The 16,937-nt window shown below is 38.3% G+C and overlaps 1 protein-coding gene across 7 annotated transcripts in view; it reads left to right on the forward strand.

Moving 5' to 3' along the window:
- The window catches only part of pard3bb (par-3 family cell polarity regulator beta b), a 234,162-nt gene that overhangs the window by 33,514 nt on the left and 183,711 nt on the right, over positions 1-16,937 (forward strand). For 6 of the 7 annotated variants that reach the window (XM_055015197.1, XM_055015198.1, XM_055015199.1 and 3 more), the window contains exons 3-4: positions 9,292-9,445; positions 14,555-14,649. In XM_055015197.1, coding sequence (XP_054871172.1) covers positions 9,292-9,445; positions 14,555-14,649 — 249 coding nt within the window. Of the gene's footprint in view, positions 1-8,658; positions 8,807-9,291; positions 9,446-14,554; positions 14,650-16,937 lie in introns of those variants that run through there. The other variant, XM_055015203.1, reaches the window with a different exon arrangement.

Raw genomic sequence — 16,937 nt, forward strand, 5'->3', positions numbered from 1 at the left:
GAGGTCTGATCACAGAACACAGTTATGCTAATTATCCAGGATTAGCCTTTAGTCGGCTACTGTAGAGACTTTTAATGTCTGGACTAACCTTCAAAACAAGCTAATTCTCAGACAGTGTCACAGATTTGATACACAATTACTCACCTACTTTCTTGGATTCAGAGGGTGCCTGTGCAGTTTTCTCTGGTTAGCAGGCTCCTCTGGTGTATGAGTACTGCCATTTAGCCCGCTACTGGTAGATCATTGAGAATATGGCCTGCACAGAATGTGTCCATCTGTGCCACTGTGTGTCTCCATAATGCTGTTCCATATGGACAAGTGTGGTCTACACACAGCCTTGGGGAGATGGTGGTAGATGGTTAGCGCACATGCACAAACATGCTCATACACGGATATTCTTCTTCATGCACAAGCATCAATACATATATGTAGGGACACAAACAGTCGTGCACGCTCATGCAAATATGGATGCAGACAAGCACACACACCATCTGCAAGACTGAGGAAACAGAAGTTGTCATTATATTTTGGCTGTGTGACAGACACTGAAGTTCTGTCTGTCTGAAGTTCACAAAGTCACTGAGCATTTGTTCTGTTGGTACTAATGGAGGCTGCTCTACTCTGGACAACTGAAATCTTTCTGCTTTCTCTCTTTCAGACAAAAAAATGTCTATATAATGTCTTTTTGTGTTTCTGTCTGGCTCTCTGCTGTCCACATCAAACACTTGGTACTGGATGTCTGGGACCTCACCTCTGTCTATGTCTTTACGTCTCTGTTTCTCATTCTTCACAGTATTTCTGTCCCCCATTCATCTTTTTCTTCCTATCTGTTTTGTCTGGATTCCTCATGCTCTACTGAGAGGTAAGGTGAATGGAGATCAATAAAGGGTCAACACATACACTTACACACTAACCTACACAAAAATGCACACAGGCTTGAAACTGCTGAGCAGGTACATTTTATTCATTCATATTCTCTATACAGAGACAAGATCATCCTAATTATCGATTACCATGGTGATGGATTGACTGCAGTAGAGAGGTCATAGAGATGTGTGTATGTGTACCTAGTAGTTTTGTCCCTGTCTTTTTTGTATGGTGTGTCTGTAAATCCTTTTGTAATGTACAGTATGCTCAGCCCTTTGTGTTAAGTGCGTTTTGTAATCTTTGCTGAAATCTATTGTTAATGTTTGACTTGTACTGTCTGAGCCTCTGTCTTTAAGATATTTAAGCAGTACAAGAGAGTAGAACAAGTATGATGGGGGCCAGAAAATATCAAGGAATAAAATAAAATAGTCGGATTAAACAGAGTATGGAGATTGAGAGAGTGAGTGCCGATGTATCAGATTCATGTGTTAATCAATAAGCTCTTTGTTACTGTGTGAGTGTATCCAATAGAGCAAAGTGGTGGAACATGATGATTTACATCAGCTGATTTGTAAGGAACCACTACAACTCAGAGGGGAGAGAGGCTTGGCCGAAAAGAGCAGCTGTGGAGAAGGCTACAGGAGGCAAAGCAGAGGAAGAGAAGGTGGGGAGAAGAACAGGAGCAAGAGGAAAAAAGAAGCAAAAGGAGACAGGGTGAATCATAAAGAAAGGAGGCAACCGGAGAAGAGGAAAGGCAAAGCAAGGCATGGGAGGGGGAATGATAGGAAGCAACAGAGAGGAGGCAAAGTGAAGCCAGAGGGGAAAACACGGCTAAGCAGGAATATCTGCTGATGAAAGTCGAAAAGGCCAACTTGTACATAGCCTAGTATAGAATAGCTGACCTGCCTCGGGGTTCATTCAAATTCTCTTTGTGATCTGCACAATTATTTTTATGGTCGTCACACAAAACTGTGCTAGGCCTTACCAATATCATTTCTCATGGTAACTTCAGAGAGTGTCTATGTGCTTGCTCGAGTGACCTGAGCTTGCCAGAACAGCAACAAAGCTCTTTGTAGTGGGTGCTTCAGAGTTATGTCATGAGACAAAACATGCCTTTTTTGCTTTGGCATTACATCAAAAGGGAGGGGAATGAAGACATGCTGATAGAAACAGGCTCACTGGGCATGTAAAGTGTCATGTTATAGTTCAAAAGCTCAGTTCATTTACAAAGGATGGAGTTTTAAAGAGTTTGCATACACTGCAAGGCATGGAGGTGTTGCTTCTCTATACAGCACTTCCTTCTTTGAGCCAAGAGACAGACATATAATGAAATATTTGTGAGTTTGTCTTCCTTTTTCTTTGCTTTTCACAGGCGGAGAGCAGGTCTTTTGTTGCAATATGAAACACATAGGTGACAAAATAACAGACCGTGAGGGCCAGAGGTGTGCGTGTGTGGGTGGGGGTGATTGGGGTGTAGTGGCTTTATGATGCACTTCAGATGCAGTTTCTGCTGTGTAGAGCTAGGTGGTGCTGTCAGTCTATCCTCTGTCAGTGTGTGTGTGTGTGTGTGTGTGTGTGTGTGTGTGTGTGTGTGTGTGTGTGTGTGTGTGTGTGTGTGTGTGTGTGTGTGTGTGTGTGTGTGTGTGTGTGTGTGTGTGTGTGTGTGTGTGTGTGTAAGTGCAAGTGCAAGTGTGCGTGTGTGTCACTGAGTGATCAGACTTGGTTTCTTTCTTATGAGGAACAGTTGCGTCAGAGTAAAAGCTGTGTGATTTTGGACCAGGAAGATGCATTTATCCTCAATTCATTGCTGTATTCAGATCATTGGAGTTCATTAATAGCATTCTTTTTTATGAAAAAACACCATGAAAAGCTGAAATAGCACAGTTGGCAGTAAATTAGCATATTCACAAGGGGAAAAATAGAAAATTGTTATTTTTGCACATCTTTTTTTTTTCCCCCCTCTTAATCTTCTGTTGTGTATCACACCCAAGACTAACTGCAAAAGTTGCACCCAGGCTATAGAATAATGTTTGATATACTGTATACGACAGCAGGCTGATTATTCACATACTGCACATTTCCACATGCATGGACAGGTGCAGTCCTGCATGAGTCCTTTGATACATCTATGGTGATGCAGTGGTTGTTGCTAAGAATATTGCTGACTGCATGAGATGCCATGCATATATGAACATCATAGATTTTTCTGGTAAGTGGTTGTGAGTAGAAATCAAAGATCAGTTCTGTACAGAGAGCTTAAACATATTTAAAGATTGTATATGTGTGTGTGTGTGTGTGTGTGTGTGTGTGTGTGTGTGTGTGTGAGTTAGTGTATGTCTGTGAGCTGCGTATATGCTCATGCATTTGGCTGATTGTAGCATTTTATTGATCCACAGCAAACCAATCAATCAGGCTCTAATCGACCCGATTAAAAAGCGTATCATGTGGAAAAAGGCGGTAAGCCTGCACGCGCGTACAAGCACTTCTATCATGTTGTGCACTTAGATTCTGAGCTGCTATTAATCTATCTATGTCAATTTGATGTGCTCTTATAATTTTAACAAAAGAAAAGGAGCCAGCTGTGCACTTCCTTATTCTCTCTAGCACACTCACATATGTTAGAACATGTTAAGATACATGATAGCATGCACAGTTTGCGTGATGTACGTATACCATTTACAGCTCACTACAGTATAACTTTTTGAGGTTTTACTTTCAGATTTTGTCATCTGTAGCTAGTTATTGATAATTATTTAAGTATGTTTAACTCCTGAGTAGAAGAGGGAGTTGTAATCTGGTACCTGTGTTGGTGTTTACCAAAAATAAGGAAAGATTCTTTGCCATTCAGAAAGACAGGCAGTGTGGTGCTTCAGGTTCTACTAGCAGTGCAACCAACCATCATTTTAATTGTTCATTAGTCTGTTATTTTCTTGATTCATGCTTGATCTATAAAATATAAGAAAATAATTTAAAAATGGTTGTCAGTTTTTACCAAAGCCCAAGTCTTTTAACTCTTGGTTCATCCACAAAGGTGTTTGCTTATACTTTCTGATTAACCTCTTCTCAAGACAATGCAAGCATTTACATGTAGTATGCTTGTTTTTTAGCATCCCTAATCAGTCAAAATGATGAAAAACACCAGTATGTGTGTGTGTGCAGGAACTTTGAATGCATTTGTCATTATTTTACGATAATTTGGGATCAATTAACCTTAAAGTCCTCTGGTCATTTTTTCAAATGCTATTATATATAATAGGCTGCCAGCATCCTGGGACTGCAATAGAGCAGTATGAACACTAACAAACATGCATAAAATCTGTCTTTGGAATGAATAGATGTGACGTTTCGAGTGTTTTAGAATGTCCATCAGCTTTTGAAAATCGCGGCACCTCTTTAGTTTTCTCCACACATGAGATAACTATACATGGTTTTCTCATAGGTTCTGACTTCTTTTTTGCTGCTGCTAATTGAGTGTATTTTGACTGTTGTGGCCATATTGTCTCACATGGGCTCTAATTAGCTTAGTTTCTCATTTTAAATGATCTGATTCATGAACAGCAGGAAAACAAATTTTTCATCTTCAGTAGTCTCAGGTACGTCTTCATTAGCAGTGGTATCAAAATGTGATTGAAACAATTGCTGTACAAAGTAAATCATGCATGTCCACCAGTTTCCTTTTTCCTCGAAGTTTCCTATCTTTGATCTGAGAAGGACATGGCTGTAAGATGCACTGAGGCTACCTCATCACCTGGAAATACTTATTTTATGTCCACAGGGCTGATTTCGCTAATATAGTATCAATTCTTATATTTCACAGCTCTGTGTATAAGTAGATTACAGAGCTGTGTTGCCCACTATTTCACCCTTTCTGGAACAGTCTTAGCTTACACACTACTTTTTGCAATTTCAATTGCTCATTAAAGAGACAAGTTCTAAGACATTTTTTGACAGTAAAGGCTAGCCGTGTCATTTTACAGTTAATTTAATTTTTGTGCCGTAACTTCCAAAAGGCATGTTAAACGAATGGTTTTCTGGGAGGAAGTTTTTAACGGAAGCTTGTTCGTCAGGCCTTTACTTGAACCAAGCTCTCGGCTCAGATAGTCCAGCGAATCCAAGGATCCAAAGAATCATTCTGTAGCTGAGAACCAAAATGAATCATGGATATTTGGCAAGATATACTAGTAGACTTTAATGGACAATGGTACCAAATTTTCTGAGTTTGCTTTTTCATAAGGGATCAGTTAAAATAAAATTTTTACATGAACAAGTCACGTAATCAAATGGTTGTGCTGTAGTCATCCCAAACCTAGATAAAGACAAAATGAATCCTCATTTCTTGCTCAGATGGCATTTTGGAGCTCAAGAATCCAAGCTCACAGATGGATAAAGGCACTTGTACATGAGCTTGTCAGCAACATGATCAAAGTTAAACATGTGTTTTGACAGAATGCTGAAATCGAAAGAAGGGTGGGGGGAAATAAAAAATTTTCTCAACATCTTCATCTTTGAGTCTCTCAGGGCTGTTGACAGAATAGCTGATGAAAAGGTTAAATGTTATATATAATAGCATGATTGATACAGACAGTGGTATCAGCGCTAGATGCTGAAAAGTAACAATTAACTTAATACTCAAAGGCTAAAAATATGAGCTGTCTGCCTTGTCTGGAAATATCAAGTCTACTACTTTTGAGGTCAGGGACACACATTTTCTACCAGCTTGGACTGTCTTTCAAATAAGCATTTGACACAAATGTACATCATATATGTCTTATAATCCATCAGTGAACAAATTGAAGCATTTATCAAAAACAGATAAACACTAGATGTTGTTTAGGTTGTGCATGTTTGATTTTTTTTTTCATGTAATGTTGCAAAAATGGCTAAAGAAAATATCTTTTCTCTTTAGCCTCAGGTAAGTGAGTGGCTGGTGTACGAGGAACAGAGACAGACTTGGCAGCGTGTAACTTTTCATTTTGCTGAAAATGGACACATCATTGCACTAGCACTTGACACAGTGACACTCTTAGACAATCTCAAGTTTCAGGTTTGCTTTTTGCTCTTACTCTCTGACATCCCAAAGGTTTTCACAGTACAGCACATCTGTCAGTCTCCCTCATTATTATGATTATAATTCTCTCTCAGTCTCTGTCTCTGTCTCTCTGATTCTCCATGCCCATTTCTCTCTCTTTTTCTGTGCTTTCACTCTGTGCAGTGTCACCTTTCTGCCTCTCACCCCTCTCTTCCTCGCTTTCCCAGGCTGCGGTGTCATTTTGTTTGGCAGGTCTTTGAGTCCCTCTGTCGAACAGAACACAGGCTAAGTTCTCCCCTGTCTCATCTGGTTGTCTTTCCTTTCTTTTCGCCTCAGCTTTTTAAGAGACTTGGCAAGGCTCAGTTGAATTTGTCTACACATTTTTCTTCCAGTCATTCTTTCAGATGTTCTTTTTTAAGAATCTCTGCTACTTTTATCTGGAAGCTATTAGTTTTGTTCTGCTATGTCTAACAGACGGATTTATGGAAACTGGTCAAGGATGTGAGCTGTTTTTGTAAAATATGTGTAGGTTTTTAAAATGTTGCTCTCCCCTTTTTCACCTCTGTATCGCTCTTTTTTCGTGTCTGTTTAATTGCCATCTCTACAGTAGCTGCTGGACAAGGGGTGCAAAAGGTTTGCAGTGAAGCAGCATGGCAGAAAAAGGTTAACTGATCGACATCAAATGAAAAGCACTGTGGTTACAGAACTAAATCAAGGTTTTGTTCCCCAAGACTGAACATAACAGAGAAGTGTGGAAATAAACTAATAAGACAGAGGAGCAGTCGGGGATGAGGAAAGTGTAGAGACAAAGAGAAAAGATGGAACAAGACAATGAGAGAAATCTGTGTTAGACAGATGGAAGTGGGGAGTGTGACAGAACATGAATGTGTGAGAGACTGAGAGGCCTTGGTTGGGCTGAATAGCTGGTGAGATATGGATGGGAAGATGGTGAGAAAGGTGCGATATTGTGTAACTCGATGCTATTCTGCTCTCTGCCTGGTGAGGTTATGCTGGAAAGAAAGCACATATATGTAGTATGTACACTACTGTTCAAAATTTGGGGTCACCCAGGCAATTTCGTGTTTTTCATGAAAACTCACACTTTTATTCATGTGCTAATATAATTGCTAATCATCAGTTAGCCTTTCAAAATGATTAGCTAGCACAATGTAGCATTAGAACACAGGAGTGATGGTTGCTGGAAATGTTCCTCTGTACCCCTATGGAGATATTCCATTAAAAGCAACCCTTTCCAGCTTGAATAATCATTTACCACAAAACAATGTCTAGACTGTATTTCTGATTAATTTAATATTATCTTCATTGAAAAAAGCAACTGCTTTTCTTTCAAAAATGAGGACATTTCTAAGTGGCCCTAAACTTTTGAACAGTAGTGTATGTCTAATCTATAAATAAATTAAAGCCTGTGTATTTTGAAATTTAGTAAAAACAGTAGTTATCAATGCAATAAATATAGAGATACAAATTTTAAACATATTACCGCACATTAGCCATGTCAGCAATCAATAATCTCTAAGTTGTTGAAATTAATAAAATAAAGTGGCCGTTTTTCCATGTGCTGATAAAACATTTTTAACTACTGACCCTTAATGTTCACCACAACATTTACGTCATTACAACAGAAATTTGAAGTACAGATAAAGTAAACACCATTAAATAGCAAAAAGTAATGACTTCATTTAAAATTTGTCTTCAGGGATTGACCTGACAAATCCAGAATTCAGTTTCAGACACAACAAACAATGAGCTGTCTTCCACAGTAAATAACCTTTTACATTATTACAATACTCATACCCAATGTATTTGATGTAGTAAATTGTTTGCTAGAGTTAACATTAGTCCAGAATGCCAATACACTTGGTCACATTAGTTTAAATGTGTGAAACATGTATTCAGAGTCCTGCTGCTTCTGAATACAAACAGCATTCGCTCCTGCAGTTGGTCTCTGCTGACAGATACTCAGCTCACACCCTCTGTTAGCGTTTGGAAAACCTAGGTTAGTGTTGGTGGGAGGATCAGGTAACTAGCTGAACGGGACAGCCATGAGACACCTTTTTTTTTTTTTTTTTACAACTCGGTGTTGTTGCAACCCTTACAGGCGGTCGGCAAACACACCTGTAAACTCCATCTCATCAAACCCAAGAGATTCCACCTAGTGGTGCAAATTTACAAGACTTGTTTGACATACATGTCTGTCGTGTCTTGGCGGTTCATGTGTTTATTACTTGATTCTGTTATTAAAACAGTGAATTTTGATAATGTGTGTGTGGGCTATTTATTTTAACTCATTAAGATTTACCTGTTTTAAACACCAGTTGAAGAGACTGCTTTAAAAAAACTGCTCTAATTATCAGATTCACCTTAAATTGCCATTGCCTTGCGTTTTAGAACTGCATTTTTCGGCTTTGTTTTATTTGTTTTTTTCCTGCTTGTGCAGAAGAAACAGCAAACAAATCATAGTGCAGTCACTCATGTTGCATGTGAGGGAGAGAGAGACAGTGCGTTGCACACTTGTGGGTTCCAGTGTGACAGGAAGCCTCTGGCTTTGCTGGCAAACTCCCCTTTCTTTACTCTTGGCCACTATAGACACGACGCACACATACATACATTTACACACACTTACGCATACACACACAGGTCTATTCAGCTTTTGCATGGAGGCCCCTAGAACACTGTGTTGACAAGCTCTGTGCTATGTTAGGCTAAACGCAGACTCAGTGCAATACTCAATAGACGGGGATTCCACTATATAACACAGTTAAAGCTAGCAGAGTGTCACACACATGCAAAAGGGACACGAATGGAGTCAGTTGTTAATCGGTAGCCACCCACTCTGTCGCAGGAATGCTGGGCTCCTTGGATGTCCTCTATAGCGTCCTCATCCACAAGGTAACACATAAGTTGTGTGCATGCACATGCACTGAACCACACACAGTTTTCCTTTGCTTTATTTGTAGAAACGTGATCAGTAATGTGTTTATGGAAATTCATCAAGCGTAGTCCATAGTCTTTGTACTTCTTAGGTCAGATCTGGTGTCTTGTTAGCATTTTCTTCTTGATTTAAAATCTGTTGATGCTACTTTTCAAATTTGCTTTGCATTGTGTAATGTAAGTAAATTGCTAAAAGTAGCACATTGGCTGTGAAGAAAACTGGAGTGACTTTTATCTCATTATGAGTCTCAAGTGAGTAAGGAGTAGCAAACAGAAAACCTGGAGTGACAGTGAATCCATGTTAACCACAAACCTTTAAGCAGAGGTCCTACTGCTTCACTCTGGTAGAGTGCTGTGTTCATTATGGATGAACTAAGTAGAAGAAATTAAATGAACAATAACTGACTCCTTTGTGTGTTTGTGTGTTGTTTCTTTTTTTTTAGCTGATGGCGGTGTATGAGGAGCAGGAAGCCCAGCAGAGGGGCATGGCTAACAGTAGCCTAGCCCCCAGCCCTGAGCTTTACCAAGCGGAGCTCTCTGCTTTCCAGCCAATCGCAGGAGGAGAGATTGAAGTCACTTCCTCAGCCCTAAAGTCCAGTGAGTATTTTTTTGGTTTATATTAAAGTTGGCAATGCCCTCCTCCTCCCCCCTTAAAAAAATTATCAAATCAAATCATTTGACATTTTGCAGATTCACATTTTTAACGAACAGCAATTTTTTTACTCTGCATTACGTGTCAGAAATACACAATGTGTGCTGAATAATATTTATGTGAATACATATTAATCATAATTTAATACTGAAGATTTTAAATTTATTTTAAAAGTTTTTTGCAAAATGTTTAAGTTGCCTGAACACAAAGATACTTGCTGCATCTTTGGTTTAATTTAGACTTCATTTATGAACTTTCTTATCTCTAGAAGAGGACCAATGTCCTTGACAACAGTTAGGCTCTGGCATATGTCACTGCAACACAACACTAAGCCAAACTGAATTAGACAAGGTGTTGTGCCTTGGACAAGCCAGTCCATTTTACCTCTGGCATTGATAATAGCACAGTGTCTGACCATGCTGGCTCTTAGAGGAGCTTAGTCTTTCCCCCACTGTTGACTAGGTGGAGGCTTTGTAATTCCAGAGTTGAGTGTCACATGGTCTATATTCTATTTCAAAGTACTTTTGTAAGTTAGCAAAGAAAAAAAAGTCCTTCGGGAAGCATCTTACCTTTTAGTTGTAACCTGCAGGTCAGTGCATAAGCAGGTCAATGTCACAACTGATGTTAAACAAGAAACAGGTTCGGCTTTCGATGACATTTGATTTGAAGTGACACAACACCATTGTATGATGTATGGATAGATAAATGGCATGAAAGACAAATCTGTCAGAATTAAATAAATGAAATAATAAAGCACATTTTTGGCTTTCATATTGGCTCATTAGGTGCAGTGTCAGAGCCATATATGTTTTGTACATTCTAGGAAAGATGTTACCTTTGAATTCCAGTACAGACAAAGGTCAGGATGTGATGGACAGGATAGTAATAAAAGCAAGATGGTAACAGCTGAAGGGTTGGCAAGACTGTGTCTGAAATGCACAGTGAACAAGGATGAAAGAGAATCAGATGAGGAAAAGGGGAAGACAGGAAGTGTATGTGTTCTGTCAGGCTGTAAAGCAAAAACTGATGTCTGTGTCTGGTTACTGTTACCTGGACCAGACCTATCTGCATGACCTTTATTTTCTCAATATCCTTCTCTTTGCTTTGCTTTCATTCTCTGCCACCCTCTTTTTCTCTTTTCTATTTCCTCTCTCTTCTCTCTCTGTCTTATTTCAAGTCAAGTGCTTGTTCAGTAGAGGTACTGTACATGTGAATGTGAGAGGGCTTAGAACTGTCACTGTAACTTGCTTAAATCTAACTTTGCTTTAACAAAACAAACCATGTGGATAATGGACTGTGTGTGCTTACAGTTAGCCAAAATAAATGTTGACATTCCAACATATTTTGTCAATGTGATTTTTGAAATAGCACTTCAGATGAAGAGCATAATGCTCATGTGTTTATTTTAAGCTGTGCATTTTATCAGCAAGGTTTCACTCTTTTGATGATGCTGTTTTCTCTTTCCCATTGGATTGGATCTAATTTCACACATTGTGCGTAATGCAATAAATATCTTGTATCCTATATTAATACTACTAGTTGTATCTCTAACTGAACTGACATTTCAGCTTGTATGATTTGTCCTTCCTAAATTGTAAAGGGGCCTTCGCTGTATGATCCCGACACTGTTAAGACAGGAAGTTTAGTCTGTTTCAGTATGGCGCCTGTCAGCAGAGATTAGTGGTAATGTGTGACTGTCATGGGAGATTAGAGGTAACAGAGCTCTGGAGACTATCACTGTCAGTGTGAGAAGGTCAGAGTTAGGCCTCTATCACTGTCTACTGTTTTGCCTCTCAGTCCAACCACTTGTCTTTCTCTCCTTGTCTTTACCAGCTCCTTCTCCACGTTTCTTGTTCATTGTTTCTGGTTCTGGCCGTCTTTTACAGTCTCTGTAAATCTTCTTTTGTCTTCCCTCATCTTTGTATCCACTTCACTCTTCTTTGTGTTACTCGCCTCCATTTTCTGAGCTGACTTAGAGAGGCTTTTGATTTAGCTATCTTCCCTTCAGTTCTCTCTGTCTTGTCTCTGATGTGTATTTAAGTTGCTCGTTAATAGTGCAAAAAATGTTAAATTCTGTGACATGAGGGACACAAAAACAGCAATAGAATAATGTATTGAGCTTAAAATCAAGAATCGGAAGTGCTGTTTTTTTGTTCTTATTTTTTTCTAAACTGGGACACATAATCTGCATTAAAATGGATAGGCAAGGCTTTTTCAATGGAATCAAAAAACACAGACTGTAATAGTTATTTGGGTGGGTGGTACACTTGTGAATCATTTAGCTTTTTAATTGTTACTGTGGATAGAATCTTAGCAAAGTGACAGGTGTGCAGAAATGCGAAATGTAAAGTGCCGTATTCATTCTGTTGATTATATACGTTAGTTTTATAAACAAGCATTACATATCAGTGTTCAAAATAGGTACTTTTTCACAGAACATATTTTGATGTGTCAAAGTGGGACTCTTAAAGATAGTCAATTATGCTTCAACAACATTTTTAATGTGTATTTTTTTTTATTTTTGGGCGACTTTGACTTTGTGTATTACAACAGTGTGGAAAACTGCATAGTGACATCTTTTGATGACGCTGTGATCCTAGTTTATTCACTGCCTAATTCACAGTTTTAAAAAAAGCAATATTTCAAAGGCAATATTTCAAACATTCACATCAAATTTGTTTGACAGTTACATGAAAGCATGGCTATTGTCATACTGCCATTGCTTACTTAAGAGACATTCCTAGTGTAACTAGTAATGTCTGTTTGTTCCCTACCCTTAATACAATAATGTGATAATTTATTTAGTTTAAGAAGATATTTTCCTTCAGTGTAAATTTGGAGAAAATGATGGCCAAATAGGCTGCAGCGGTTTATGTTCATTGAAGAATGCACTCCAGTAAAAAAAAAATGCAAATTGCTGATACTTAAATGACAAAAGTCCAACGTACCACTCTGTCTCATATTACGCTATCAACATTATATAGCAAAGATCTGTATAATGGTAATACTGTAGGGGAAAGGTGAGTAGTAGTAATTATAGGGAGATCTAAAATTCTGCTGAAATAAAGGCACAAGGATAGGTTGGCTTTATTAGTCCCTGCATAATTATTGGGACATGCATATATATTAACCATCCGTTGTTTGTTATTGATATTTTTGTTGCACTTTGTCATGTTAGTGTATTTCTCATGTACTCTACATATTATCTTCTCCTGTCAATGCCTTTACTTGTGTTTCTATCCGTCTCCATCCAGTGTCTCTAATTTCTACCTCCTGTCGTCATCCATTCATCTGTCTTTCATTGCCTTTCTTTGAAGAGATGAATTGATTAGAGGTTTGATGTAATCCATATCCCACAGCCGGTCTTAAGAGCACCAAGGGTCCATTTTGTGACAATCAATATATGACCCTACAAATATCATTTGGCATGTTTTCTGAGTCGTACAACCGTATAGAGTTCCCTCCACCCACACCATCACTTTTACCATTCTATTCCCAATTGAACCATAGATGCTAACATGACAGTGTTCTTAATCTATATATGGATTAATGGTCCCTATGAGTGCGGATGGTAGATTTAAGGTTTGGGAGTGTACCAGACAGATCATAATAATATCACCACTTATAAATTGTATTTCTTTGCTTAGCTTTTTGCAGTGTTGAATTTCCTCTCAATTTTGCTATTCCCCCAAGCTCCAGGAGTAGCACAGGCACTGGTGCGTTGTGTTTCATTTATCAGTTTCAGTTAAATGATGATTTTATGCAGAGGGCTGATGAGATGCGAAGAAGGAGACATATCATATGTTATATACTTGCACACAGAAATTTGCAAATCAGCCCTTTATTGGCCATTTGGATGCATGAACACCAGTGTGCTCACCAATGAGATATGAAGGGAAGGGATCATACATTAACTTCTCACACACTGCTACTTTCAGATCTGTTCCTTGCAGACCTATGGAGCGATGCATACTCACATTTCCAAAAACAGCTTCCAGAAACGAGCTTAGTATGTAATCAGTCGATATGGACATACATCCATAAGTATGTGTCTGGCTGTGTTGGCTGTTGAGTTTGGATGATTAAAAGAAGTATTAGGGAAACCCCTAGGTTTTATTCAAATCATGAATATTTGAAGTTGGGTCTTTCTCTGTCATTGTGTCTTTCTTTCTTTTCTTCTACTAAATGTCACTGACCAGCAGTCAGAACACTGTATTTTCTTTGAAAGCACACTTTGACTTGTGTAGGTTTAATTTCACGTGAATATTGCCATGACAGAGCAGAAATTCATTTTGTCAGCAACAACATAAAAATATTCATCTCTCCTCTCTGCTTGTTTCTCTTCTTGCTTTGACACATGCAAAAAAACGCGTTCAAAACCCTTTGTGTAGTGTGGCATGACAGGCTTAGGTTTGTATCTTGTCAACTAAAAAAATATTATTAGACATGAATTTTGCTGAACTGTGACACCATCAAAATAGCATATGAGAGTCACATTGGTGTGCATTTGTGTGCTCATAATGTGCATCCATTAGTAAGACTTGCTAAGGTTTTTGAATCAGCATTGATACAGGACTTCTCTATTCTTACAGTTTTTTCCAGATCTGCCATGTCTTTTGTGCCATTAGAATGTGATTGCAGGTAGTTCTATCTACTCCTATATGTCACACGGTTATATTTCTGAGTTTTTCTTTCAAATGGGTCACTGTTTGGTGGTATGAAAGAGAAATGAGAAAAGGTGGTTGATGTGCAAGCTGTAGAACATCTCTGTTAAATATTTCCTGTAGATTTTCAGTGCATACAGACAGACTCTATAAACACATTCACATGTATGCATACAGTTCTGCTTCTGCTTAAGACAATTTGTACCTTTTGTATTAAGACAGGAAGTGGAGGTAGTAGATAAAAGACTTGCTTGTGAAGAATATCTGAGGAGTATGTACTGCTTTGCAATTGATGTCCACCCAAATCTGTAAGAATAGGTCTCAGTGTAGCAAACATTCAAAGCTACCTCCACATATCGTTTATTTGTGTGTTCTCTGTACTCTCTACAGACACACCCCTGATGGTGAGAAGTAGCAGTGACTCAGCCCTCAGCCCCCAGTCAACAGAGACTGAAGCCTCCTTCAATGAAGACATCACTGTGATGGTAAGGCCCTAAGGCATCTAGATTAAAAAAAAAAAAAAAAAAAACGGCATGAAAAGCACATAGGAACAGCTGTGAGAGGCTAATGAACACATACAAGTACCCATAACTAAGTCATGATGTCTGTGATATGAATTGTACCGTACATAGTAACCAGCCTTGAAACACATAAAAAATTAGAAAACCATAAAGGATATGTTTAGGTTTTTTAAAATATATCTTGAAACAATACTAATGTGCTCCTTTATATGTGATTGCTTTAACTATATCTGCTTTTTATGCTGACTGGGAAGCTTTTTCTTCAGGGGCACAACTCTGCTGTATGAAACGGGGAACAAAATACTAGGGCTGCAACTAACTATGAATCGATATAGTATATGCATATACTATATATGCATGATACAGCATGGACATGCGCGTTTATGATACAGCGTGGATGTCCATGCTGTATCGTGCATATATAATATATGTACGATGCAGCGCGGATGTCCGTCCGTGTTCTGCTCGGACGGTGATTTCTGTTGCATTGCGCGCTCACTTCCGCTTTTGATGACGTATCGTGCTCAGACGATTCATTGATTCGTCGTTAGTCGCAGCCCTACAAAATACCTTGTTCCATGCAAAAGTGCTCTCAGAACTTTTGCTAAGGCTCAAAAGAATCTGCAGTTCCACTAGATCTAGTGTCTAGTTGCTTTAAAGGTTACTGTCTAGTACAAAATTCCTTCTTTTGTTTACTCTTTGTTCTTTCTGCAGAGCTGAGGAAGATATCTTTCTGTAATTGCATGTAGATTCTTTGTTGTGAAGTAGCCTGCTACCTACAGGATTTAACTGCTTGGCAGCCAAAAAAAACCCTTTTGCATTACTTTAAAAATGGTTAATTTTGACCCAGTAGGGCAAAATGATTGATTGATTTTCTCATGAACTTTTATTCCAGCTTTTTGAACATGTCTCTCTATATATATGTTCATAAGTTTTTGCAAGATATTGATTTACTTGATGAATCATCACAAACTTTCCACTACTACTGCTGTAATCTAATAGGCAGATTGCCATTAAATATGCTAAGTACATTAAGACTCTCAAGGGGATAAACTGTTTGATTTTAATGATCCCATGACCTTTCTTTCAGCAACATTCCTGGAGCAAATACAAAATTTGCACTACTGCTCAGAAAGCTCAAAGAAGAGCAGAATGTTTTTAAAATCTACCTTCCTACTAATGTAGATATTGCTGGAATAATCAGATTTTTCCCCTAGGATTCATAAAATTCAATATTTTTTGAGTCAATTACAAATGCTAAAATTGCTTAGAAAGTCATACATTTGAAATGTCAAGTGCCCAAAAAATAGCTCATTTTATATTTGACGCTTTATATTGGAGTCTTTCTATGTCTATAGGGAAGCCTCACATATGTACTGTACATGGACAGGTTTTTTTTTTAATGTGATAGAGACTTGCAGAATACTAGAATTGCATATTGAGTCAAAAGTATTTCAGATTTTTATGCGTAATGCATACAACATCAAAAGCAAAAAGAGGTGGAAATGTGCATACACATTTATACCAGCGAACCTTTTTAAATATTAGTGTATGTACTGCGACAACAGATCAGTTCTACAGGTACACAGCAGCCTTTTATTTTTTTGCCTCAAGGAGCAGCATGGACATAGGTCAACAGTAGCTACGTGTGTTTAATGGTTTAGAATCAATAGTGCCTGTAGCGTCTTTATGTCCTTTTTAAGATGGATTAAGATGAATGACTGTCTCATTTTTTACCTTTCTTTTCATATTCTCTCTCCCTTTCTCAAAAGGGCACAGGGCCAGCTGTTGTTCTCCTTTTGCGTCATCTGCTCCATCCTCCCCCTTTGCTCTCCTCCATTCTTATAACTCAATTTTTACATCTGTGCCTTTTCAACATTTTCAATATATTGGTCCAAATGGTGTCAAACTTAACAGTTGGGGTCATGCTTAATATAAAAAAAAACTCAAAAATAGCTACTATTAAAGTACAGATCCTTTTGTTATTGCTCATGCTTTTTCCCCTCTGTGAAGATTGCAGTTTTAACATGCTTCTTTTTTCCTCTTATACTTTTATTAAACCATTCAGTCTGTAAATAAACTGCCCTCCATCTTTATACTCTCCATAGTCTCTACGTCTGCTTCGTCAATTTGAGCTTAGAGGCTGATCCATGTTGTGTGTTCCCTCTCCTTATAAGCTAATCTTTTACTGTGTTTCTGAGACGTGGGGGTGTATTGACTTTTTAAGGTATATTGATATACTTTCAAATGAG

This window comes from Amphiprion ocellaris, chromosome 11 (assembly GCF_022539595.1).
Source record: "Amphiprion ocellaris isolate individual 3 ecotype Okinawa chromosome 11, ASM2253959v1, whole genome shotgun sequence".
Taxonomy (NCBI): domain Eukaryota; kingdom Metazoa; phylum Chordata; class Actinopteri; family Pomacentridae; genus Amphiprion; species Amphiprion ocellaris.